General features: G+C 41.3%; 1 protein-coding gene across 1 annotated transcript in view; it reads left to right on the top strand.

The window, feature by feature from the left end:
* The window catches only part of DCAF5 (DDB1 and CUL4 associated factor 5), a 109535-nt gene that overhangs the window by 59352 nt on the left and 22745 nt on the right, over nt 1-27438 (top strand). The window contains exons 6-7 of the mRNA XM_084630267.1: nt 7192-7405; nt 26508-26574. Of these exons, the coding sequence (XP_084486393.1) occupies nt 7192-7405; nt 26508-26574 (281 nt within the window). The remainder of the gene's footprint in view (nt 1-7191; nt 7406-26507; nt 26575-27438) is intronic.

Here is a 27438-nt window from a genome sequence, read left to right as displayed (position 1 = left end):
ATGTATCAATAACTGGTAACAAAGGTAACAAAAGGTAGGAATAAATGGTCAGCTCTCAGAATGGAGAGAGGTAAATAGCGGGGTCCCCCAAAGCTCTGTACTGGGACCAGTGCTGTTCCACCTATTCATACATGATCTGGAAAAAGGGGTAAAGAGTGAGGTGGTAAAGTTCGCAGCTGCAAACAAAACTACTCAAGATAGTTAAGTTCAAAGTTGATTGTGAAGAGTTACAAAGGGATCTCACAAAACTGGGTGACTGGGCACCCAAATAGCAGATGAAATTCAGTGCTGAAAAATGCAAAGTAATACACATTGGGGAAAAGTCATCTCAATTATATATTCAAAATGATGGGGCCTAAATTAGCTGTTACCACTCAGGAAAGAGATCTTGGCGTCATTATGGATAATTCTCTGAAAACATCTGCTCAATGTGCAACAGCAGTCAAAAAAGCAAACTGTTAGCACCATGAAAAAAAGGGATTGATAATAAGAGGGGAAAATATCATAATGCTACTATCTAAATCTATTGTACACCCTCACCTGGAATATTGCATGCGGGTCTGGTCGCCCCATCTCAAAAAAATATATTAGAATTAGGAAACATTTACAGAGAAAGGCAAAAAAAAAAATTAGGGGACAGGATCAGCTTCCATATGAGCAGAGATTTAAAACACTGGGACTTTTAGAAAAGAGATAACTATGGTGGGGAGACTAGATTTGTGAAATCATGAATGATGTGGAGTAAGTAAATAAGAAAGTGTTTACGCCTTCATATAACACAAGAACCAGGGGTCACCCAATGAAATTAATAGCAGGTTTAAAACAAACATAAGGATGTACTTCTTCACACTACTCAGTCATCCTGTGACACTTGTTACAAGGGCATGTTGCGAAGGCCAAAAGTATAACTGTTTTTAAAAAAAAACAAAAAAAAAAACTAGATAAGTTAATTAAAGATAGGTCCATCAGTGGCTATTAGCCAAGATGGTCAGGGACGCAACCCCATGCTCTCGGTGTCCCTAAACCTTTGGCTGCCAGAAACTGGGACTGTACAACAGAGTATATAGATCACTCGATAATTGCCCTGTTTTAGTTATGCCCTCTGAAGCATCTGGTACCGGCCACTGAGTACTGGGCTAGATGAACCACTGGTCTTCTGACTCAGTATGGCCATGCTTATGTTTTCAAAGCAGGTTAGATATATAGCAGGTTTGTTTTGGCTTTGTAAATAAAGTAGCGAAGTCCACTGGTCTCAAAAGCTAAGACTGTTGTCTTGTTTTCTTCTATACCATCAATATTTTCAGTCCCTGTAGGGTGTGATCCATAATAAATAAGAACTTCCTGTTTTGTGTATTGAAAACAACCTTCTTTCAAAGCTTAGCTGATCTGTTAAAAACTTCTTCTCTGTTTTCCCAGGCTTAGATTCTTTTTGCCAGGTTTTATCCCATTACAAATTCTTTTTTTGCACTGGTTTATAAATTGGTTAGTCTCTAAGGTGCCACAAGTACTCCTTTTCTTTTTTTGCACTGTTAGAAGTACCTCAGTTTAGTGGTTACAGAGATGCTGATAAACCTGATGGCATGTGATCATGTGTATTAGACATTTTGTTTTCATATTAGTTACGAGCATTCAATTTGTTTTTTTTTCCTTTTAAGGTCAATCTTCTTTATTACATTATATTGTAAACAACCCTGCTTGGAATTATCAACACTTTCTCTCCCTTCCTTCCTTCCTTCCTTTCCTCCCCCACAAATGACTCTCATTTCCTAAAGACATTGACTGTAATCCATTTTGTTGTGTAACATTTGTTGCTTATCAAAAGGAATGTGTATTGAATGGCTCCACTAATGCTATCCTGGTGCACTTTTTGTTTTAAACTTCCCCCAAGGTCCTATGCTATTCTCTGTGTATCAGTGACTACTAAGTGTGGCAAAGCTAACTTATGAAGAACTCATGCAAGCTTATGCTGACCCACCAAATGTCCATCTTTCAAAAAAAAAATGGCATGTTTATTTAAACAGCACTTCTTTTAAAAGGCAAATTTTTTGTTTCAGGCACAAGTGGTTCTCTTTCTCCCCCACCCCTTTCCCTGGAAAGGAAGCCTTGAGCTGATGCAAATACTGGCTGTTGTGGTTCTCCCCTCTTTCCACCCCTTCCCCGCCCAGCTTCCAGCAAAAATTTATTTATTTGCACTAATGATGCTGATCTTGGATTGACAGCCTAATATTGTTCATCTGAACCCATGTTTGGTTAACACGTGAGTGCTGCCCTTACACAGTGCGTCCAGTTATGGCAATGACCATATTGTACATAACTCTGTCATTCTCTCCTTCACCCTGCCCCCAATGCCAGTATATATGTGTTAGGACTTAGTTTTAGTCTATAGACAGAACATTTTTCTCTTAATTCTACAAAACCCACAACCACCACCAAAAAAACCTCAAATGTATGTTTGTCGTTGACTGTTGTTTCCAGAGCTGTGCAGCAATGCCAGCATTCCAAATCTGGCTCACCCAGCTGGCAGTGGAAGCGGACAAAATGCCAGGATAGTTCTGAATGAGTGAAGAAGGTGATACTTATGGCAGAAAGTGAGTGTTACCTTGCTCACTCAGACATGCTCCATCAGTGGTTGCTCTGGTTGTGCTTGGTATTACCATGACAGATGATGGTCTCTGAGAGTTGACTTTAAGTATCTTGTTACTGGTGATGGCCTTCATCTCTCTGAGGGATATTTGTTGGTTCTACCTGGTTATACTAATAACACTTCCTGCAAGAGGATGCCACCTCTGAGAACTACTCTGTGAAGAAAAGTTGTGAGGGAGTATAAGTGATGGGGGGGGGGAAGGGAGGAGGAGAAAGCAGTCTTAAAATGAGCCAAAACCTGTACTGATTGAATACCTCAGTTTCATATTAGGGAAGTGACACCTCTTCACTGAGTATAAGTGACTGAAGTTTTATGTTCCTATTACTTGGTGGCTCACACAGGGGAAGAATAAAAAGCTCCATGAGCATATATTGTCATCTCTTCATTGGGGAGAGACTTTTGTCTTCTCTTCTAGCTACAGAGAAGGTGACATGATAAAAAACAAGTGAGGGAAATTCAGAATGGCCATACTCTTTCCTCCCACCCCCGACAGCAGCAATGATAACCTCAAAAAATCCTCTTTAAGATTTCCTTTCTGAAATGTGACTCTTAAACACTGATATCTCTCACTAACTCTAGGGCAAATGTAACAGTATACAAGTAAAAACAGATTTCCCCCCCCCCCCCCAACTGCCAGTCCTGCAAACTCACTCCAGAGTTTGTGAGGCAAGTTGTGTTTTGTTTTTTTTCTGATATCCCTGTCACCTGTAGTAAAGGTTCTAGGGTGCCCCGCTGTCTCAGTGGATTTACACAGGTGTAAGTGTTTGGAATTTAGTGAACAATGTAGTTGAGATGCGATTGTATTCTAACTTGTGCATTACTCTTTTCATTGTGTCGGCTTTTCAGGATTAAAAACAGTGACAACTTTTATTTTTAGTCACTAAATAAAATAGCTAAGAATCTGATCTATTTAGTAAGAAGATGCTATTCTTCTAGTCACTTTTCAAAGTTGAAATGAACTTCAGATGGTGGATTTCTCAGTTCCTTTGTCCAGACTCAGCAGATAATTAGGTGGGCATTAAAAGCTACCCAAATTCCCACCGAGATCTATTCTGAGAGCTACTTAATAGTTAAGCATCACTTGGTGAGCAGATATTTGGTAGGCTCACGCTGATGGTGGGTTGTAAAGCTTGACTTGGTACAGTGAAGTTGGAGGCAATCCCTACCGCATTGTTAATTTCACTTAAAAGAATTGCCAGTCTAATGGATGTAATTTGTGAGAAGTAGGCTTGAATGTATAGTTGAGGCTGCAAGGAGTGCCGCACAGCTTCTCTAGATCCATTCACTTACCTAGCTATGGTTTGTACCCTGTTATGTTCGTTTTCCCCCTCTTAAGCCCCTGTGTATAGCAAAAAATGCGGTTCTGTCTGAAGTCTGCAAATGCATTTTCCTCACTTTCCCATATGCCCCCAAACCAAATGTAATACAGGTTTGTGGACCAAACAGTATGCAATATTCGATTCAGAAAGCCTACTTGGCATCTGCTTCTACAGGACTGAATTACTATTTCTAAATCTGGTGGCTATTGCGATTTGGCTAGATCTACTCCTGCTGGCTAAATGTTTAAAGTTTGTGGGGGAGGGAGCTGTGTTTTGAAAACTATTTTAAAACAAATGTTCCATCTCCTAGCGCACAGAGGGTTTAATGTTTGTCCAACTCCTTTGAATACATTCATGGCTGCAGCTTCTCTTGCTGTATTTGGTAGTCCATTTTACCAATTAATTATCTTTTGCATATGTAAAACATGTCAACGTGTTGTGTATGTGATGGCTACTATTTTGTTTTGTATTGCAAATGTATCCTTGTGGGACTGGGCATTGGGGGCACCTTATGGTACAAGTTCAGATGGTACAAGGGAAAATTCTAATCTCCCAATATCAAAGTTTTAAAAAAAGACTTGTACCTATTTTGTTCAGCCCAAATCTAAGTCTGAGAAGCAAGAGCTCTTTTATTTTGAATTAGAAACTTTCAATATGCATTTGAGCTTTCTTCAGGGGGCAGCCATAATACTGAAAAGTGAGATTATTGGGAGACCTGTTAGTCCCCAGGTAGTTAAGATTGTAACTAGCTTTGCACTATAAACTAGACCACCTGAAGCGTGTGTTTGTGTGTCTGTGTGCGCGCACACGCGCTTTTCTACCAGAAGAAACTTTTAACTGGGGAAAGTTTTTTGGGTGATTAGTCAGATTATTAGCACTAAAGATGTGCTATGTACTTCACAACTGATGGAGAAAGACACTATCCCTGCCCCAAAACCTGAAAGTGACAATTATGACAGTTTTTGAAAAACCAAACATTTTTACCTTTTTGCCACATCATAACTTTAAAATAGTTTAGACCCAGAAATTCCAAACTTGGTTTATTGTACTTTCCCCTCTTTCCCCCCTCCCCCCGATGTAGCCTTTTACTGTCTTGGGAAGGTTCTAGTAGGTTAGGAGTTGCCCAATAAGTTTGGGCCAAGGCTATGCAAAATCTTTAGGAGCTTATATCATCCACATATTGAGCACTATTTAGAAAGTTGACAATTGAATCAAAAAGTATGCAAGATTTTAGATGTCACTACCTACACCTGCTATGATGTACGTCTCTGATGCTTCCTTAACCATCAGACTCTCTTCTTCACCCTTCCCTATGTGAGTCTTCTATTAAATTTCTCTTCTTACCATGTATACTCCTGTCCTTTCCCCATCGAACTTTCTATATACAGTTATCAAACATGGTCCCCATTCTCTGCTATAAAGCACCAACTCCCTTTTACCATCTCTACCTTTACCTCTTCTTCCCCCTCCCCCCACCCCCAATTTACTCCCCAACCACCTGCTGCTTGGCTTCGTGGAATAGTACAGGGAGTGTGCAGTGTAATCTAATTAAATCACCCTTGTAGTGGGGAGTTGGAGAGCAAGGAGTCCGATGCAGGCATGTCCTGGCAGGAAGACAGAAAACAAAATGTCAGGTAATTGGTTACAGAAAACAAAATGTCAGGTAATAGGACTTTTGAAAAATGCCTCTAGTTTCTTCAAGGAAATCCAACTCTGACCACTGAGAGGAAAAAACTGGGCCCATTTTAAGTACATTACTAGGTTCTTCTTGACTCTAACTAAAGAGCAAGCATCTGTTCAGTTTTACAGTATATGTCATGAAACAAGACATGCTTAAACCTTTGTGGAATGCAGATTCCCTTCCATGGGGAGTGACTCACTTTTATAAAAGCCTTGGGAAGAGAGCTATATCTGAAAATATGATGCATTAAAACCTATGGGTCAACTTCCTCTGAAAATGTTACATCTGTACGCACATGCCTGTTAGCTACTGAAGGTGGACAGATCATCTGGTGGGGACTCCCCCAAACCCATGAACCAAAAGGTCCATCTCAGATGTTGTGGTAGGAGTCATTAAATCCCTTTAAACCAGACACAGAGCAAACAAAACGATTTTCCCCATCCATAGAGTGAATATGCATTTGGAAGCACAAAGGAACCCAAGCCTCAAACCAAGTTTCTATTATCCTGGGCACCTGTGGGAGACAAAGATCTTGGTTTTCCTATAAAGAAGAATCTTTAGGGTCTGGGGACACACAACACTCACTTTTGTCTTGGACACGTGACCAAGAGCTGACATAGGTACACTGGTTGTGATCTGCGTGCTGGGTGAGGCTATGGACTTCTACCATGTAAGAATTTTAGGCAGTCGTGTCACATGGAATATAAACTTTGCCTACTTAGCAGTATTTGTAGGTGACATGTTTGAGATTGGCTAACTCTTATCTTATGCTTTTTCATAATAACTTAATATTAAAGTAGTCTTTTATTTAAGATGCCTGGAGCTGATTGTCCCCACTAGCAGTCAACACAAACATTACCTGATGTGCTGTAAAGATGGAAACTGTAAATGGAAGCTGGAATGAGCGAATGGTCTGATCATCTACTTGTGGATAAAGAGCTGCAGCCTCCATCCTCCACCAACATGATAGCAAAAAGGGATTAGCCCACAATAGTTAGGGCACCAGATGAACCAAAAGATCTGAGTGCTGGCAGGGTTAGTCAAAAATGCAAATAGCCCAACCCTACAACAACAGTGGGTTGTTTTTTTTTAATTGTAATCACCTGTGTCTTAGAATTTGTCCCCATGCAGGGAATTCTATCTGCTGCACGTGGTGGGAGGGAGGAGAATAAAATCTCTGTCAATTAAGCAACCCGCACTAGCCTCTATCTCCAGACACCTTTCTAAACTGAGCACTTTTGATAGCTTGTCATTCAAGTTTTGAGTCAAATTTGCTTGGAAATGGGTGCTTTGAATGTTTTTCTGCAGAAATGGGGCAGAGAGAGACTTTATTCAGATGTATAAAATTGTTTATATGGCAGCATAATGAAAATGACGACACCTGGAGCAAAGATCATTCTGCAGAATTTCCTCTTCTCTTTAAAATTCTGATAACCTACACTGGGAGATCACATATGTATTTTAAAAAGTGAAACACAGTTGATGCTCTTATGTAAACTTTAAATCTCAGGCAGCCTGCCTGACTTGTTCTCTCTCCCCTTTCTTAGTTCACTGCTCCGCTATGGTGGAAATCTGTCCCTTCAAAGTGCCATGAGTGTCCGATTCAACAGTAATGGTACCCAGCTGCTGGCATTGCGTCGGCGTCTTCCACCAGTGCTCTACGATATCCACTCCCGACTGCCTGTCTTCCAGTTTGACAACCAAGGTTACTTCAACTCCTGTACCATGAAGAGCTGCTGTTTTGCAGGCGACCGTGACCAGGTAACGGGCAAGTGGTGCCCTCCCAAGCTCATGTGCTAATTACTCTGTGCAAAAGTAGAGGCTTTCATGAGCATTTGAAAACCACTTTAAGAGCCTTCTCTGATTTGGGGGATATTACTGAATCCAGAACACACGGGGAGGCAGGTGGCCTTAAAATTGTGTAATATTGCAACAGGAAGAAATTAAGTGAAAACTAATGCACACCAAGGTGTATGGTAAATTCTACATCTGAATAAAGTAATCTAAAATTAGAAAATTAGCTCTCTGAAAGGCCCATTTGATCAGTTTTCAGACCTGTGTATTAGACAATATTGTCTAGGTCAGAAAAATAAACTTACTTTCATTTAATTATTATTATTTAAAGCCAGGAGAAACAGGCCTGTAAAATCAAACATTGTGGGGTATTTAAAATTCTTCTTGCTCAACTTACATGTCAAATTTATTATTTTACAAGTAAAAACAAATTTTTACAACTACTGGAACCATAAAACCTGCCCAGCATGTGAGATTTCCCCTGATATCAATAATAAAGATTTTGGAATCAGAACATATGTTTCCTGTGCAGGAGATAGAATAGAGTCTCTTGTAACTATAAGGGCTCAGGCATGAAAACATATTTTTGTTACTGAAGTAAGTGGATGTGCCTAAGAAGCACAGGGAGTAGGTATGTTTGTGCATTTCCAATCAGAGTCACAGAAGCAGTACTGAAGGCAATCTAAAAATTAGAGGAGTTTTCCGCAAGGAAACTTAAAAAGGGCAAAGAAATATATTGCAGAAGCAAATTAACCTTTTTTGGAAGCATGCCACTACTTATGGGTCCATAATGGAACAAACCTAAACATGACAGTAGTCTTTTTCCTCTAGAGGTCAGAGTAGAACTACATGAGCTCTGTAGAAGATGTTTGCCTTCTCTCTGACTCAGGACCCAGATCGACCTTTAGCTTTTTAAACTTCATTACTTTATGGGAAGAGTGTGGGCATTCTTCACTGGGCCTGTTCTTTTGCCTTTTGAAAAACCCGACAGACAGGTTATCTGGTTCAGTTAGGAAGCTGGTGTATAAGCGTTACATACAATATGGAATCTCTGAGCAATGGGGGATGCACTTCCTGATGAAACTTAGAGCTGGGAAGGAAAGAGGGAAGCTGAGACATAATATGGAACATCATCAAGAGACCATTGGGGCAGTCTTCCAAAATGGCAAACTTTTTTAGGGTGTTCACTGGAAACCTTTCACTGGTGGCAAAACAAGTACATGTAACTTAATCTTTGGTGTGGGGAAGTCTGTTAACTGCAGAAATGTCAAGTATAACTGGGCATACTAATCATGTGTTTGCTTGTACCTAGTACACCAGTCAACCAAACTAAAGGAAAACTGCAATGACTTTTTTTTCACCACTGATTTAGAGGACTACAAAAATAATTAATTGGAATATGAAAGTTCAAGAAACTACACAGCAATAGTTAGAAGTAACTGGATACGTTTTAAAATATCCAGTGATAGGAATTGGACATGTAGGGGCTGTCACTTCCAACGATAGGGCTGTCACTTCCAACAGGAATTGCATCCTGGTGGAGCATATCTAGACATGAAGACAAGAGCTGGAACCTGCATCCAAATCCACAAGGGATACAGGACAAGAGACTTCTGCAGCTCTTTGTAAGGCAAATTCTGTACTTTGGCGGGTGTGTTGGAGTTCTTTGTTTTTGTTTCTTTGTGTGATATGTGTCCATTCATGAAACCCAGAAAAATTACAGAATTTACAGAAAAAGAGCTTGGAAACTTGCTCCCATCTGTTTATCTTAGAGTGTTATGCTGCATCCCATTACTGTAGTATCTGAGGGTTGTTTTGGAAGTAGGAAGATGGGAGGAAGGGTTTGGAAATAAAAGGGATGCTCAATTTGTGAGTGTCGCTTAAGATAGGCTTTCTCTGGCTGCAGCTCTCATTTCTTGTCTCCTGGTATGTGCTAAGCAGACTATGTATGATTCAGTCCTCATTTTAATTTTATGTTCAAGACATCTTAAGGAAGTAACTCAAGATTTAATATTTTACATTGGATCTAGTGATAATACTTTATATTCTATTCTAATTTTCAATTAAACATATGGAGTTTTATATAAAAGTTGAGACCACCTGACAGAGTTGTATTTGATTTAAAAGTTATACTCCTAAATGGAAAACATGTGGTTACCAAAGGCATACCACAGTAGGGCGTGGGATGGGGGCAGAAGTGAAAGTAAGCTGGTACGCCCCGGTACAGCATACCAGCACTGGCTTTCCCAGACGGCAATTTAAAGCCCTGGGGTAGCAGCAGCGGGGCTCCGGTGGGGATTTAAAGGGCCCCGGAGCTCCAGCCACCGCTACCGCCCCGGCCTTTTAAATCCCCTCCGGAGCCCTGCTGCCGAAGCCCTAGGGTAGTGGCGGTGAGGCTCCGGAGGGGATTTAAAGGGCCGGGGCAGTAGCGGCGGCTGGAGCTCTTTAAATCCCAGACGGAGCCCGGCCGCCGCTACCCCAGGGCTCGGGCAGCAGGGCTCAGGGGGATTTAAAGGTCTGGGGGCTCCAGCAACTGCTACCACAGCGGAGCCCCAGTCCCTTTAAAGCTCTGCCAGAGCCCCAGGGTAGCAGTGGCAGCCGGGAGTCCCCAGGACTCCTCAGTGATTTAAAGGGCCCCGGGCTCCACTGCAGTAGCGGCAGCTGGAGCCCTGGGCCCTTTAAATCGCCCCCGAACCCTAGGGCTCTCAGTTGCCTCTGCAGCTGGTAGCTCAGGGGTGATTTAAAGGGCCCAGGGCTCCCAGCTACCACTACCTCAGCTGGAGCCCCAGGCCCAAGATTTAAAGGGCCTGGGGATTTAAGGCCACGCCTCTCCGGCTGAGGCCATGCCCCCTGCACAGGACTCCGGCGTACTGGTAAGTCCTTTAACTTTCACCCTTGGATGGGGGTTGTGTTGAAAGGGCTGTACTTGAGAAATGAGTGCTATCCACTAAACTAGTGCAATACAGCAATGCACAGACAATCCAGGATGTTTTTGGAGAGTGTTGAGGACAACTTCCTGGTACATGTGCTGGAGGAACCAACTAGGGGCTGTGCTCCTCTTGACCTGCTGCTTACAAACAGGGAAGAATTGGTAGGGGAAGAAGAAGTGGGTGGCAACCTAGGCAGCAGTGACAATGAGAAGGTTGAGTTCAGGATCCTGACAAAAGGAAGAAAGGAGAGGGAGGAAGGGATAGGTCAGTGGTTTGAGCATTGGCCTGCTAAACCCAGGGTTGTGAGTTCAATCCTTGAGGGGGCCATTTAGAGATCTGGGGCAAAAATTGGGGTTTGGTCCTGCTTTGTGCAGGGGGTTGGACTAGATGACCGCCTGAGGTCTTTTCCAACCCTAATATTCTATGATTAATTTTATTTCGTCTTTGGGAGCTGGGACAGGAAAGAGACTATCTTAAGGGGGTCTCAAAGATGAAGCATGAGGTACAGAACAAGTCATAAATATATTAGCAAGTGATCATGCAAAACCAGGAGGAGGAGGAAAAGTAAATTTCCTGGATAGCAAATTTATTGCATGTTTAGAGTTGGGGGAAGAGGTAGATTTCCATGTCTTTGTCCCCCCCTTTATATTATTCGCTAGTTAGCTTAGTTTTACTGATATATTAGGCTGATAGCTGAATATAAAGGTTAATTCCCACTAGAGAGTATAAAATACACTTTTCATTGTACAGCAAAAGTCCTAAATAACCAACATTGCTAAGAATGTAGTTTTTGTTAACAGAACTTGTAGATGATTCTTTGTCCAGACAGTGATGAAGATTGAAACTGTTAGCGAGTTTTATGGCCATCAGTCTCTACAGGTGTTCTTGTGTTTTATGTCTTTATAGGGTTTTGTGCTCTGGAATCACCCCCCTTTCCCCCCCGATAGACTCTGTTAACCATCCCATGGAACAGGGATAGAAAATGCTTTAATATTTGTCATTGAGAATGGGAACCTGCTGTAAGTGATTTGCATGCAGGCAAATGGTATTAAAGCAAACCTGCTGCTAGTAAAATAGAAGCCTAATGTCGATGAGTTAGTATCATTGTTCTCTGAAGCTGTAAAAAGTAGAAATGTTCATTCTTTAGCCTCACTATGAAATTGCTGAACTAAAAATCATACAAAATATAAACTGAATCTCAATCATTAATGAAATTGAGGGAAATGTTATAAAAGTGCTTCAGGTTTGCATTCCTACTGGACTTACAGATATTTTGGGCACATAGGCTGTGACAAGAACATGTCCCTTTTGTTGGGTACAGGTTAGCTAGCCATGCTTCTTTCTATGTCCTTGGTAACAGGCCTTTGTGTTCCTATGAAAGCATCTGAATCATTCAAGTCTGAACACTAACATAACCGTTATCCTTATGAACCTGTTGAAATAATAAACAGAATATGAAAGATTTTTCCCAGAAATGCCAAACCCTCAATTCAGTTTGCACCAAATATCTGCATTCTTTTTAGTTTTTTTTTTTTTTTTAATCAATCCATAATGAATTTCTATTTGTTTGGATTATAACTGATGATGATATTAGGGCCAGATTCTGCTACCCTTACTCATGTTGAGTGGTATATTACTCTTCTGCAAATACCTAGGTTCTTATGATGACTAAAGTCTGACTGAAAACTTTTATTATTTGGATCCACACAAAATTCTGCCCTTGTCCTAGTTACTAAATATGAATATACTGTTCATGTGCCACTTACTAAGAAGCCTCGCCTCTTCCTTTTACAGGAGCTCTGATCTTGATCAGTGAATAAACACGATATAGTGTCTTGTTTGCCTTAATTAGGAGCTCAACTCAGCCCAGCCTAGCTGCTCACACACCCATAGAAGAAAATAAGGGGTGTGGGGAAGGCAGACTGAATTGGCCCAGCTTTGGCCTTAGTTACACCAATGCACCCTATCAACTTTAGAGGGACTGCCTGGGTTTAAATGAAGAGCACAATTTGTCCAAGTACATCTACACTTAATGGAAGGCATTTGTATCTTCATGTTGGGCAGTGGTATAAAACCTGAAGACAGATAAACTTCCTGCTCATGATTCCCAGCTACAATATGTGGTGCAAATGAACAGAATGCCAATAACCAGCTTTTATTTCACACTATATATATATTGAACCACTCCAGGGCCTGTGGTAGTAAAATACAGCTGGTTGTTGCCTGCTTCAATAAAAGGGTTAATTTGTATCCTGTGAATAGAACAAAAAGTGTCTTGAATCTATGGCATGCCCTCAGACATTACATCACCACTCAGCCTCTTCTGTTGACATTACACTGGAGGGGAGTTTCAGGAATGCACCACTTGCTGCACTGCAGACTGTTCAAGCTCCCTATAAAAAATTACAGCTTTCATTACGTTTAACTCTGCACACTAAACTCTGGGGATGGATAATATGATTTGTGCCCATCAACTAATCGAACGATCAGCACTGCTTTCTCCCAAACAGGATTAGTTATATGGTTGCTAAGCCCCATAAATTGGGGGGGGGGGGAGGGTGTTGCCGTGGTATAGAAATCTAACTTTTGTTGTACTATCCTGCATTCGTTCTAGTTAAAAGGACATTTTTGAGGCAGTGGTACTTATCAGTGTCTAATTCTTTAAAAATTAAAGGGAGCTTTTCCTCTCTAAAGAGTACATGTATGCTTTTCCTGTGCAAAAGGATGCCGGAGTATGAATGATAGCTCATGGCAACTAATTTCTCTTGCAGTGTCAGGTCTTGAAATGTAAAGGACTCATGTGCAAATATGTTTTTGGGGGGTTTTGGACAAGCTTACATAAAAAGGAATTTAGCGTCTTACTATATTTTACAGAGATAAAATTGGTGTCTGTCAGTTAGCTTGCTGAATGGCTGGTCATCTTTGATTTTTTTTAAAGAACGCAGTTGGAACTGAGCTTTGTATATAGAAGCTGAAGAAACCCAATTCCATAGCCAAACATGAGCTGTAGCTCACGAAAGCTTATGCTCTAATAAATTGGTTAGTCTCTAAGGTGCCACAAGTCCTCCTTTTCTTTTTGCGAATACAGACTAACACGGCTGCTACTCTGAAACCTATCACTTTCAGTGTTTGTCTCCCCTTCCCCTCCTCCCATCCCATCCCAAAAGAGACTTCATGGGATCTGAGTTGCAGCAGAAGTGATAGAGAACACCCCCCTTTGATTCTGCTGACTCCCCCTCATCTCCCCCCAACCCTCCTGCCCTGTACATTTCTTCTCCCTCATTTCCTGAAGACCTTAGTAGGAGAGCCTTAGTCCTCGGGACATTGAGGTTAGCACAAAAGGAGCTGTACTCCTTCGCTCCTTTCAGGCTCTGCAGGCAAGGAGCCCTGATTTCATGCACTTTCAGAGGTTTGCAGAATTGGGGCTCCTTTTATGTGCACTTTAGGAACAGTGTCAGGACTTCTCTCTTCAGGATGATGGGTATGGTCTGGTCTATGCTTTTTAAAAAAAAAAAAATTACCTGTTGCTAACAAAATAGGGGCCAGCAGATGGGTGCAGCTGAACTGGTACTGAATGCTGTTTAACTGCAAGTGTAGACAAGGACAAACTGTGTTCAGAACCAAGCTTAAAATATGCTCTTTTCTAAGCGGATAGTGATAAGAAGGCTAGGAATTTTGTATTCTCATAATTAATAGAACTTTCTATTCAATGGGTTCAAAAGAGCTGGAAAAGCATGCAGGATGCCTGCAGCTATAGCAATGTTCAGAAATAGTCTACATCTACCCCTCTTCCTTTCCGCATGCATAGAAACTTCTTCTTTGTTTTCTTTGGGACGTAGTGGGAATATTTTCCTTGCTGCAGAAATATGCAATCATAGACTTTCAGTTACTTCTCCTGGTGATTTAAAAAATCAGTTTTACTATGCAGTAGAGTTTGCAAAATATTGATCGATAGGTTTTGATGACAGTTTTGTATGACCGGTCTTTAAAATTGCCCCTTGGACGCTCAGTTGCTTTTAAGATTGGGGTGTGTGTTGGGGGTGGGAGTAGTGGTTTGATTTGAATTTTCAGTGCAGTTCTTTAGTCTCTGTTACACAGCCATCTGGCTTTTCTTGTCCAGTCAGTACAGTTCATTAGACCAGCATGTCTCTTCCGGGACAACAATCAATCAATTACTGCAGAGAAAGCCTTTGGGGATCTCTGTAAGTTGATCAGTACATGGTTAACAGTAGCTGATGACTGTTTCCTTCTCCAACAGCTGTAATTGGACAAACAGTGTATGCTGTGTAAACATTTATGTAAATGTTATAAATGGAGAAGATTCTTCTCTTCCCTTGATTTGCTTCTTGTGGATGAGGGGTGGTTTTAAGTCCTGTTTATGCAACAGTTTGAGCCATGTTAAGTAATTTAAAGAACCAGCCTGGAAAACAGTTTCAGGTTAATAGAATTGTGCTGGTTAGGGTGAAAAAGGATAACTTTTTTGTTTTAAGCCACTGTTTTTGTTATTACCATAACACTTAGGAGCCCCAGTGTTCTGGGCACTGTACAAACACGGAACAAAAACGTGGTTCATGTCCTAAAAGTTTACAATCTAAGTATGAAACAAGACAACAGATGGATACAGACAGATCGAGGGGGTACAAGGACACAATAAGACTATATTGGCCAGCATTATGAGTAGTGGGTCTTGTGCACCAGCAGCCTAATCATAGTCAAATTTGTGTGTTGAAAATCTCTCTCAATCCTCTTGGTCACACTACATAGGCCTGAATGATTTTCAGTATGTCTTGTGCCTTGTCCACACCTGTGGCACAGCCATGTTAAGGGAATTGGTTTTCAACATTAACCAAACTTAAAAACAATTTTAGGACACTAGGCAAACTTATACAGTAGATTGGGGGCATTTAGATTGTGAATTTAGAAAGGCAGAATAGCTGTGTTGCATAAATCCTATATATTTTATTCATAAAGGACAGGGTCTTGCTTTCTAAAGTGAGTCTTGGAAGGCAAAACTCCCCACAGAAGTGTCATCAGACTTGTATTCTTTTTAGTCTTAACCAAAATAAAATTCATGACTAAGTTATATGCTTTTTACATAGAATGGTTTGGTTTCCTTTTGTTTGATCTTCCAGAGGGAAAGGTAGATTTGATATCTGTACTCAGGGAAAGAGATGGTGAAGCTGGGAAAAAGGCACTTGTTACCTCAGGAATGCAAATAAGTTTAAGTAGCAAATGTACAAATGTTTGCTTGCCTGGGGATGGAAACTTGTATAAATCCCTGAAGAAATGAGCAGGTATGGAATGGAAAGCTTCAGACTTTCTCAGTGTCACAACTTTGGCATTTAAATGGTGCCTCTAGAAACAAGATGCCTTGTATGACCATTGATATGAACCTTCTTTTCTGCCTGATTAAAAACTTTTTTTGATACATATAGTTACCAAGGCTTTTAAAACATAGCAAAAATTGTGACGGCTGAAGGTTAAGGATTTAGCAGGAAGCCATAGCACTACGTACAAATGCTAAACTAATGAGCCACCATTATCCAGGCAGGAATAGATGTTACAAGAGTCCTTTCATAGAAAGGACAACAGGTAGTTAGTAAGGATGGGCTGGAAATTTTGCAGACAACAAATAAGAAATTCAGTTGATCAGATGAGATCTTAAAATTGGCAATAATGTGAATAGGGAGAAATGATTGTCTGTTATAGATTAAACAGAGGCAGGTCATTCAGGAAGAATTGAACTGAAAGCTTGCCCCACTTCAACAATTGCCTGATAGAGAGGCCAAGACTAAGCGGCTTATGGTGTTCCTATGTTGATGTCCAGTCCTGGAATGGAAAAACTAACAATTAACAATGCCACAGTAATAGTCCAATGATGTTATCTAGTCTGTCTCATCCACCAGTTTCCTCTGTAGTCTCTCAATTTGTTTCCTATTTTATCTACTCTGTTTTGGATGCACCTATTGTTATAGTATCTAAACACTGTACTAAGTAAACAGCTGCGGTTTTTAGACGTTTAATGGATAAATAATATTTCTGTCATCGCACATTGGAACCTATACAAGGTGTCATTTAACAATTACAACCCATTCTTGATTGGGACCATATCCGGAAAGAATTCTTTCCTGAACCCCCACTTCTGGCCTTCAAAGAACCCCCCAGCCTCTCCAAGCTCATCAGAAGAAGCAAACTCTCCCCAAATCAGAACACACCAGCTGAAAGCTGCACCAGATCTCATCAGAGCAATGGATGCAAAACCTATAAACATATCTTTACTGCTTCGATGATCAACCCCCACAACACACCTTTCAAGATGCAAGGGTCCTACATGTGCCTATCACAACATGTGGTGTACCTCACCCAGTGCACTAAATGTCCCAATAACAACTATGTGAGTGAAACCAGACAATCACTGTGCTCTCAAATGAACTCACACAGGAAAATGATAAAAAAACAAAAATACCATATCCCCTGTGGGTGAACGCTTTTCACAGAGTGATCATGCTTTGATAGTTCTTATTCTCAAAGGAAACCTGCTCAACACCTTCAAAAGATGAGCCTGGGAGCTTAAATTCATGACTTTGCTAGACTCTCTTTATTAAAAAAGATAATGGACGGAGAGACACTGGATGTATGGCTTATAATAGCAATTTATAACCTACTAACAACCCCTTCCCTAGTTGCGTCCCCCCACCTTTATTTCCCCCATGACTGGAGGGGTCTTAATGGCCTTGAAATGTGTGTTTAACTACTTATGCTAAACAATCTGTTCCACCTTGTATTTGGGCAGGTCTACATTACAAACTTGCATTGGCACTGCTGTAGAGCATCTTTACCAGAAGCGCTAAGCCGATGGGAGAGGATTAATAACTCCATCGCAACGAGAGGTGGTAGTTCTCCTGGCAACATAGCTCTGTCTACGTGGGGGGGTTAAGGTCAGTATAACTATGTCGCTCATGGCGGTGGATTTTTCACACCCCTGAATGACGTAGTTATACCAAAGTAAGTGTGTAGTGTAGTGTAGACCTGGCCTTTAGCTATGACACTAAATACATTTCCCAGACCTGAAGAAGATCTCTCTGTAAGCTTGAAAGCTTGTCTCTTTCACCAACATAAGTTGGTCCAACAAAAGACATTACTTCACCCACCTTGTCTTTCAAATATCCTGGGAACAACATGGGTACAACACCACTGAGTACAGCATTTCTATTCATAAGTTTTTCTAATCCTAACACATGCTTCTAGGAATAATTTCCACCTGCCTCTCTCCATACTTTTGATTGGGTATACTAACTCTCCACTGAGCCAGGGTAAGAAGGTGTTAATAGTCTGCCCTCGATACAGGTACTTAAATCAGCTCTACTCCACAAGCCAGGTCCTTCGGCTGGAGATAGTAATAGGGAGGGATCAGTCAGGAGGAGGGAGGCCTCAGAAGTGGCTGCCCTGATGAGGAAAACTCATACTGAGAGGCTTAAAGGGAGCTGGGTTCACAGGCTTGGGGACTACAGCCAGGCATGGAGACAACAGTCTTGTGTGTGGAAGGAAGGGCTTGGTCAGCAAACTGTTTAGTCTGGTCTTGTCTTGTCTTCCAGGGAAAGAGGGGAGCCTAGACATGAACTGTTTTTCCTGTCAGGCTGTGGTATTTTGCTAATAGTTTTGCACTTTTTTTATTATTATTATTTTATTTTATTTTTATTAATTTGGAGGCATTTCCCCCAACTTCTTCCATAGACGTGTCCTTATTTTTGTCTCAGATGTGTCAGTGGGCATTCTGTGTTAGCCGTACTGAAAACAGGTCCTTGATAAATAACAAATTCTCTTGTTGCTTGCACATGTGCATATTTTCTATACCCAAGAAATGCGGAATTAATACAATAATTCCAGTGGAATTGTAAAGTAGATGTCAGTCAGTTAATAGTCTCCATATGAAAAATATCTCCCTTGTTATCCATTTGAATTTGCCCTGTAGTTCTCATATCTTAGGACTGATTTAATATGATGGAAGGCCTAATGGCAACTACAGATTTGTATTTTATTTTTTAAGAGCAAAGTGGGGGTTGAGATGGATATAGAGTTCCACTTATTGGAACAGACTTAAGTGACCCTTCCTTACACACATACTTTGCATTAATCAATATAGCAGTATAACAGAATAAGCGTTTCATGGAGGTAAGAGAGAGTGGAATTCTCTCATTCTTCATATAGGAAATATAGATTGAAAGATGCTGAGAGCTTTCCAACAGGCAACAATAGGAAAATAAAAACTTGAAGGCAGTAGGGTTCTAGAATGTGCTAATATTTGTTGTGCAACTGCAGCAGCAACAGATCAGATCTCAATTTGTGTGTATCGCCTGTGGTAATTTCCTTTGGGAGACTTAAGTGGGGTGGAGGGAATGGGAGGAGCTGCAGTGGACCAAAAGGGGAACACACAAGTCTAGAAGTAACTCTTCCAAAGTCGTAGTCATAGCACAAAATGCTTGGAATTAACATACTTACAGCTCTGAGAATGAATCTATGCATTCTTCAGCAGCAGATATTAGTTTTCTTCCTTCTAAGGCAACTTCTGAATTGGCAATTTGTTGTCATCTGGAAGTCTTTTCCCCTTGTTGTTGCGAACAGCATAGATAGAGGTTGATCCTTCATAAGAACGTCTATACTGGGTCAGACCAATGGTCAGTCTAGCCTAGTATCCTGTCTTTCAGGACAATGGCCGATGTCTGGTGCTTCAGAGGGAATGAACAGAATTGGTAATCATCAAGTGATCCATTCCCTGTCGCTCATTTCCAGCTTCTGGCAAACATCCTTGCCCATTCTGGCTAATAACCTTTGATGGACCTTATCCGCCATGAACTTATCAAGTTCTTTTTTGAATCCTGTTATGGTTTTGGCCTTCACAACATCCTCTGGCAAAGAGTTCCACAGGTTGACTGTGTGTTGTGTGAAGAAATACTTCCTTTTGCTTGTTTTAAACCTGCTGCCTGTTCATTTCATTTGGTGACCTCTCATTCTTGTGTTGTGAGGAGTAAATACACTTCCTTACTTACTTTTTCCACACCAGTCATGATTTTATATACCTCTATCCTATTCCCCCTTAGTCATCTCTTTTCCAAGCTGAAAGTCCCAGTCTTATTAATCTTTCCTCATATGGAAGCTATTCCATACACCTCATCATTTTTGTTGCCCTTTTCTGTAACTTTCCAATTCCAATATATCCTTTTTGAGATGTGGGGGACCAAATCTGCACACAGTATTCAAGTTATGGGCTTACCATGGATTTATATAGAGACCATATGATTTTTTTTCTGTATTATCTATCCCTTTCCTTAGGATTCCCTTTAAAAGAATGAAATACTTAATTATGTGCTGATTCTTAGGAAATGCTTTTCCGTTAATGGCACATGTGAACTTTCTGCATGCTAATATCTACGGTAGTGATCAGCTACTGCAGCAAAAATGCAGACAATGAAGCAGGTGTTTTTAACATTGGTGGAGGCTTCTCCTCCAAAGATCTGAGCATGTGAGCTCTTCCCTCCGTGTCTGGCCTGATTCAAAAGTCACCGCTATTTCACCAATCCTCTATTTGGGGGCCCACCATTTATCCTTTCAGTATTTCCTAACACCCTTGTGAGTCCATCACTGCTGGCTTACCTCCATGAGCCTCATCAGTGTTACTCTGCAAATCAGCTGGTAGAAGATACTCTTAGTCTTGCACATTCCATTGCAACCTAAGATCAATGGACCATATATAAAGTGGAGTCTAAGCTGACATAACATTGCTTATATGGCTCCTTCAATGGATGCCTTTCTTTAAACCAGCTTAGTGGCTTTCTGCCACTTACCAACATATAACCATGGTGCTGTGTACTCCATGGCAACAACATTTTAAATTCTACAGCAGTATTAATTCATTCTATTATGAAATACACTTCATTCCTATTCCTATCCTCCAATACCACATGGAACTATGGTTCACTTAAATACTAATTGAAATAAAATTAATTATTTTCAAAAATGGATGTTGAAGCAATCCTGGACAGGTGGCCCATTTACATGCCCCAGGCTTTGGATCCAATGCTCTTGTACAGACAGCGCAGATTAGAACCTTCTTTCCTCTCTGAATGTGCCAGGGACATGGGGAGGTTGTAGATGGCTTCAGCAGCTCATCTTCCTCTCTTCAGTTGCTGCATTGTTCTTCAGCCAGTGCAGCTCACATGCCTACACTCCTGGCTGCTTCCCAGTGCCGGACTGTAAACTGGACTCCTGTTCTGGTTCCCTGACCCCTGCTACGTGGCTCCATGCAACAGTGCAGGGAGCATGCTCTGTCATCCAGTTAACCGCTATTGTGAGGAAAGCCGGAAAACAAGAGACAACTACAGGGAGATCCTGGAAGGGCAGGGAGATGTGGGGTGGGAGGAATGTTGGCTACTGGCTTTTACAGCAGCAAAATGGCAAATTCTGTGATAGAAATGCTGAATTCTTGGTATCTTCTGAAAAGTGGCTTTTTATTCCTACCCAAAGTTCCAAACTTCCATCTCTGAGCTATTGGTTCAAGCTGTCTGCAGACTTGTGTAGGTGACTCTCTTCTTCAGTTTACGCTATTAATAGCTTTTGATGGCTATCGCTAGGCACAACTCACTATTTAAAATGAAAATTGGGACTCTGGTACATCTGTCTGTGGCAAGAAATGAATTCTGTGGCAAATTCTGCAGCCTCACTTCTGAATTTGGCCCACTGACTCTAAAGTGAGTTTAAGCTTGTGCAACTTCATTAATGGGCTAGGAGAGAGGAATGTAGTATGAAGTGAATGACTAGCAGAAAAGTTTAAGAGTAACTTAAAAAGTAGGAGAGGAGCTTTTAACTTCCTCTTCCAGCTCCTTGGCATGCAAGTTATGGCAAGTTAGAATCCCTAAAACTTGGACTACTAGACCTACGTACACTCACTCACTAAAGTGCAACTTACACCACCACGTACGTAGCCTCAGTTTTTCCCTTTGTTACTAGGTTCCCAAAGAGTTTTTTGCTCCCAAACCAGACTCTTAGCATGGCTGCAGCCTGATGCATTTTGAAGTTTCCAGACAGGCTGTATGCATCTGTTCTGTTCTTTACAAATGATTTTTCTTTTGATTTCTCTTTCCCTTTCCCCTTAAAAAAAATAAATCTGAAACTAATTTTCTGGTTATTATCATAGACGTATCCTAGAATACCAGGGTTGAAAGGGACCTCAGGAGGTCATCTAGTCCAACCCCCTGCTCAAAGTAGGACCAATCCCCCATTTTTGCCCCAGATCCCAAATGGCCCCCTCAAGGATTTAGCTCACAACCCTGGGTTTAGCAGGCCAGTGCTCAAACCACTGAGCTATTCCTCCCCTCCGAAGTAATATATGTACTACTTTTGTAGTACATATATTATCCAAAGCAAGACATGAGGTACTGGGTATGACAATGATTTTGGTAGAGGGGGAAACTTGAGGCATTATTGTTCAGCATCAGCTCTTTTTTGATAGAAGTGTTTAAATTTAGCTTTCTCTTAAACCATTTTCAGGGATATTTTTGTCGTTTTATTTTCAAACGAGGGCTGTCTTTGCCCTGTGCTGAACAGTTTCTGTTTTGGTTACGTTCTGGGGTAACAAATGTTGACAAGATGGCAATCCTTTATATAATTTAAACAACTACAAAAACGACAACAAAACTTTCCATGTAGCCTTTTCCTGTGTAACAAATACCTTTTGCAGAACTGCTTTGTTTCTTGAACTGTTTTTGTTTGGGAGGCTGCCTGCGTAAACCCTAATTTATGTAGATCTGGCACAGTCGCCTAGCCTGCTGTGGGCTAGCACTTACAAGCTATCATATGAAAGAGAACCGCTTATATTCCTGGCACCATTAGGTCATTTTGGCACTGGTAAGCTGCCTAAGTGCCTGAACATGTTGGCTTGTAGGAATTACTCTTTGGAGTGCTTGGCACTGAAAGGAAGAGTCTCTAAGCAATACAGAACTAGTGCACACAAGTTTTGTAAAGCAACTGGTATTTGATCCATGCTCCTTCACATTAGTAAACAGGCAATTTGCATTTGTAGATGCTTACTCATACCCATATAGTTTTAAAATTGGAGCTGGGAGCAGAAAAGAATAGTTGCTTGCATTGTGTTTGTGGGGGCAATTCCAGAGGTCTGATGTTGCATTGTTGTGGCAGCACACATTTTACCTGTACAGCAACTAGCATATTATTTACAGTTTTTACAAGGTTATGTGTTTCTCCATGTAGTTTGGCTTTATTTTTGTTTTAGTCCTGTGTTAAGATCACAGGACCTGTCTCTTCACAGCCTGCTATCACTCTGCCTGATGAGTTTTGTTTATCCCTGGAGAATGGAAATCAGTTAAACTCAAGCCGGATAAGCAGAGCTTATCTTCTGTCAGGGGTCAAGAAAAGGCTAAATTTTCTTTCTCTCTGTCACTCACAAAAAAAGTTTGATTTTGGGGGCTAAATTAATCAGATTTTCAGCAATTTAAATGATTCATAAGTCAGTAGACCCAACAGAGTTACTTTCAGTTTACATCAGGGTAACTGAGATCAGAATATGCCCCTTTGTCCTTGGTTTGCATACCCTGTTGTCCATCATCTGAGATTAAGGTAAATGAGTCACCGAGCAGGTTGTTGGAAGATGTGGTAAGAGGTGGTTTTTGTGTCCCCTGGCAACTGGAAGGCAGTGAAATGTTCTCCTTTTCAAATGTCCCCTTGTCATTGTGACAATGTCACCCTTAGGATGCCACCTGATGTGCTGAGATACCACTGAGCCCGCCTGTTATGCCAGGCTGGGACCCTTTTTACCTGTCTTGCTGAACCAGGCTATTAAGCCTCCTCCAGCCAACACACAGGCAGGGCCACACCCAACTGCAAGATGAAACAGACACTGAGATCAGTTCAGTTCTGGGAAGGCTCAGCTTAAGGGACTTGCCCCAGCACTCAGGTGTCCACCTCCCCTTGGAGTGCAGATCCAAAGGTATATTATGAAATATGCCTCTTTCCTCAATGTGGAGGAAGGTATGCACAACTCCTTGCCCTCCTCCCCCAGTTAGAAATTACAGAAACAGGATTTAATAACAAAAAAATGTTATTAACTATAAAAGGCAGATTTAAAGTGGTAGCAAACAGAACAAAGCAGATTACTAAGCATATAAAACCAAACACTCAAACTAAGCTTATTTCACTAAAGAAATTGGTTACAAATAGTAATTTCTCACCCTAGATATTGTTGCAGGCAGATTACAGAAAGTCTTGAAAGACAGCTACACTGGTCTCCAGCTTGAAACCTCATTTAGTATTATTCGCAAGCTGGTTGTCCTTCCACCTGGGGCTCAACCCTTCTCCCCTCAGTTCAGTTCTTGCTTCCAGGTCTTTTTCAGTGTCTCTTAAGGTGGGGAGGCAGAGGAGAACCTCAGTGATGTCACTCCCCTGCCTTATATAGCTCTTTGTCTCCCAGTGGAAGATCACTGGCATTCCAAGGGGTGGGTCCAGTACCAGGTGACTCAGACCCATTTCTCTGCAGGGCTGTAGCCACCATTACTTGTAGGCTGTTCGGAGCGTCCACAGGAAGACTAAGTCCTTTCACAGTCCATTGTCTCTGCTAATGGCCCATTAGCCATGTCTGGCTTTTCCATTGTTGCCCCTGAAGGGCTAATTGGGGTCGATGCCCAAAGTAACACATTTGAAATACAGATTCATAGTTAATATTCCTAACTTCAGATACAGAAATTATACATGCATACAAATTGGATAATCACATTCAGTAAATCATAACCTTTCCAATGATATCTCATATGAGCTATCTTGCATAATGTATATCTGTTATGTCTCATCCATATCATAAGCATATTTTCATAAAGTGACACATCAGAGTCATAGTGCAAAGGTGCAGTATGCAACAAAGAAGGGAATACATAAAGTAATGTGCAATGTGCCTTCGTGTACAGGTGAGTTGCATCATACACGCATTTAACTTACGCGAATTCAACTGTACGCGCTCGGCAAAAAAAAAAGAAAAATAACAAGATACGTGTAGATAGTGTGGGCGATTCAGCCCACCATTCCATTCAATGAGCGTATGCCCCGGAGTGAGCATGAGATGGGAGACGTGAATCTGCTGGTCCCTCAGTCGGTCTCAGTTCCTGCGTGCCTCTCATAGTGTGAGCATCTCGCCTTGCTGAGTGTGATTCTAGTGTTTAAAGATACTGTACACATTTTTCATACAACTTGGCCCCTAAATGCAAGCCAACTACTTCATCTGGTGCTCAACTGAAGAAACGGCGATCTGTTCCAACACTGGAGGAAAAACTGGCTGTGTTGGACTTATTGAGAGACGGTATGTCGGTCTCCAACGCGGCGCGTAAATATGGCCACAACGAATCTAGCATCCGTGCCATCAAGATTCAAGAGAGAAATTCGTCAAGCCGTGGCATCAAGTGCTCCAATAACTGCTAAGGTGACAAGCCAGGTGCATGATAAGACTTTAGTGAAAACTGAAAAGGCATTAAACTTATGGCTGGAAGACATGAACCGTAAACGTGTGCTTATCGATGGCAACACGTTGCGAGAAAAGGCTCTTAGCCTCTACACACTGTTCAAACCTCCAGCTGAAGAGGGACGGCATTCTGATGAGAAGGAATTCAAAGCCAGCCAAGGTTGGCTTAACAGTTTTAGGAACCGCTTCAACCTCAAAAACATGCAGACTACTGGTGAAGCTGCATCTGCCAATGAAGAGGCAGCAAAAGCCTACCCCGAACAATTAAAGAAAATCATAGAAGAAAAGGGCTAGCTTCCGGAACAAGCTTTTAATGCTGATGAGATTGGGCTCTTCTGGAAAAAAATGCCCAACTGCACTTAACACTTCGAAATCAGAAAGATAGGCCCCTGGCTTCAAAACAGCTAAAGACCTTATGACTGTTGTGTGGCAATGCGTCTGGGCATTTAATAAAGCCAGGCTTGCTCTACAGGGCTGCAAATCCCCGGGCCCTAAAAGGCAAGAACAAAAATCTCCTGCCTGTGTTCTGGCAATCAAATAAAAAGGCTGGGTGACGGCAGCATTATTTCTGGATTGGTTCCACAAGTGTTTCATTCCGGAGCTCAAGTGGTACCTCGAAGAGAAAGGTCTTGACTTTAAAGTGTTGCTGATCATAGAGAATGTTCCTGGCCACCCTGCGGCACTCTGGTTTGTGCATAATGACGTTGAAGTAGTCTTTCTTCCCCCCCAGTACCACCTCCAACCTCTCGATCAAGGTGTGATTCGCTGTTTCAGGGCCACGTACACGAGGCTTACGTTCTCACGGATACGTAGCACTATGGATGCTGATCCTAATCTTAATGTGATGGAGTGTATACAGTACTGTACTTTATGGGCAATTTAAGGGATTTTCAAGGGTAATTTTGACTATACATGATTTTCGCCTTATGCACTGACTTTAGAAGCTAACCACTGCGTAAGATGCGACTCCCCTGTAAAGCATTTGTTCATCCATTATAGGCTGCTGAAAGGAGGTGCTGTTTGTAACCTTCTCCCCAGCAAAACTATAAACCAAAAAAAAAGTACAGTATTGTGATAAACTCATATTTGCAGCGTTGCCTGAAATTTAAGAAGAGAGAACTAGATTTGGTCATTTTCCCTCTAGTGACTAATAGCAAGATGATTCTTGGCAACAGTGATTTGACTTTTCATGATAATCTTCATAAAGGCATCAGTGGTGCAGGTGGTGGTGGTTGAATATATGGCACATCCTAGATGCTGGTGGTGTCTGAGGATGAACAATTTTGAGTTTAGGAAAAGGTGAGAGCTCAAAGTTCGGGTGGTTGGGTCTGGGATTTTGGTCTACATCCATCTCTGCTTTGGAGGCTAGACTCCGTAGCAGACCAAAAATAAAACATGGACAGCAGACGCTTGCTTCGAACTCTCGTCCTTTTGTGTCCAGAGTTCTGTGATTCCTAGTTGGGGCAGCAGCCTGTCCAGACACAAAGAGAAGTAAAACTTTTGAAGTTCTAAAAGTCATGACCAAACAGCTGGAATTCTCTCAATTCACTTTTAAGAAAGAGAACCTAATTCAAGTGATGCCTCACCTGTAATTTGCTTTATTTATTTTTATTTCTAATAGTACATCCTCTCTGGCTCTGATGACTTCAACTTATACATGTGGAGAATTCCTCCGGATCCAGAAGCAGGTAAGCTTGTATGGGGAATCTGACGAATACTAGTGTTAAATATTAGGTACCTCTCAAAATATCACACAGTATCCTACTGTATTATAGATTGAGGCCACAAGGGACCCTCATATACTCTATTCTAGCCTGACCTTTTGCATAATGTAGGCCCTAGAACTTCACCCAGTGTCTCCGTTGCATTGAGTTGTGCTTAATCTAGAACATATCTTTTTAGAAAGACGTTGACTCTTGATTTAAAGATGTCAAGTGTTTGGAGAATCTACCACTTCCTTTGAACTGCTTCAGTTATTAACCCTCACTGTTGAAAATGTGTACCTTATTTATATAGAATACAACTAAGTATGACATATTTTGCTGGGGGCAGGGATCAGCATTCACTCCCACTCCCTGTCAGTACTTGGCTCAAGTTGGGGAAGCTAATGATCCAACCTGCGGACCAAATTCGGTGATGAATCCTGGCCACGTGCCACGTGAGGCACTTTGCACATACACTAATAAGAAGATGCCTTCCTGTGCTACAGTTACATAGTAATGCAGCAGATAACTTGCCTTAAAAGTAAATTGCCAAGTTTTTATTTTATTCTTAAAAGCTGTTCAGGTACAGTGAATTATGAGAGCTAGGGAGAGTAGATCATAAAAGGCTCAGCAAACTGGAGAACTTTGGAGAAAATGAGGCCTCTTAATTTTGGACTGGTTATTAAACTTGATTCTATATAATAATCTACTTTATTGGGATACAAAACTGATGACTATGTTTAGACCATAGAAATTCAAAGATATTAACGTCTCTTTACCAGGATTATATGGATTTGCCCTGCCTTTTCCTTTGACTTAACTCTTTTCCTCTGACTCTCTCATCCTTTC

The sequence above is a fragment of the Lepidochelys olivacea genome (assembly GCF_965140295.1).
Source record: "Lepidochelys olivacea isolate rLepOli2 genome assembly, chromosome: 6".
In the NCBI taxonomy this organism is placed as follows: Eukaryota; Metazoa; Chordata; order Testudines; family Cheloniidae; genus Lepidochelys; species Lepidochelys olivacea.
Note: the sequence above shows the minus strand (reverse complement) of the source record. Positions and strands in the feature narration are given on the sequence as shown.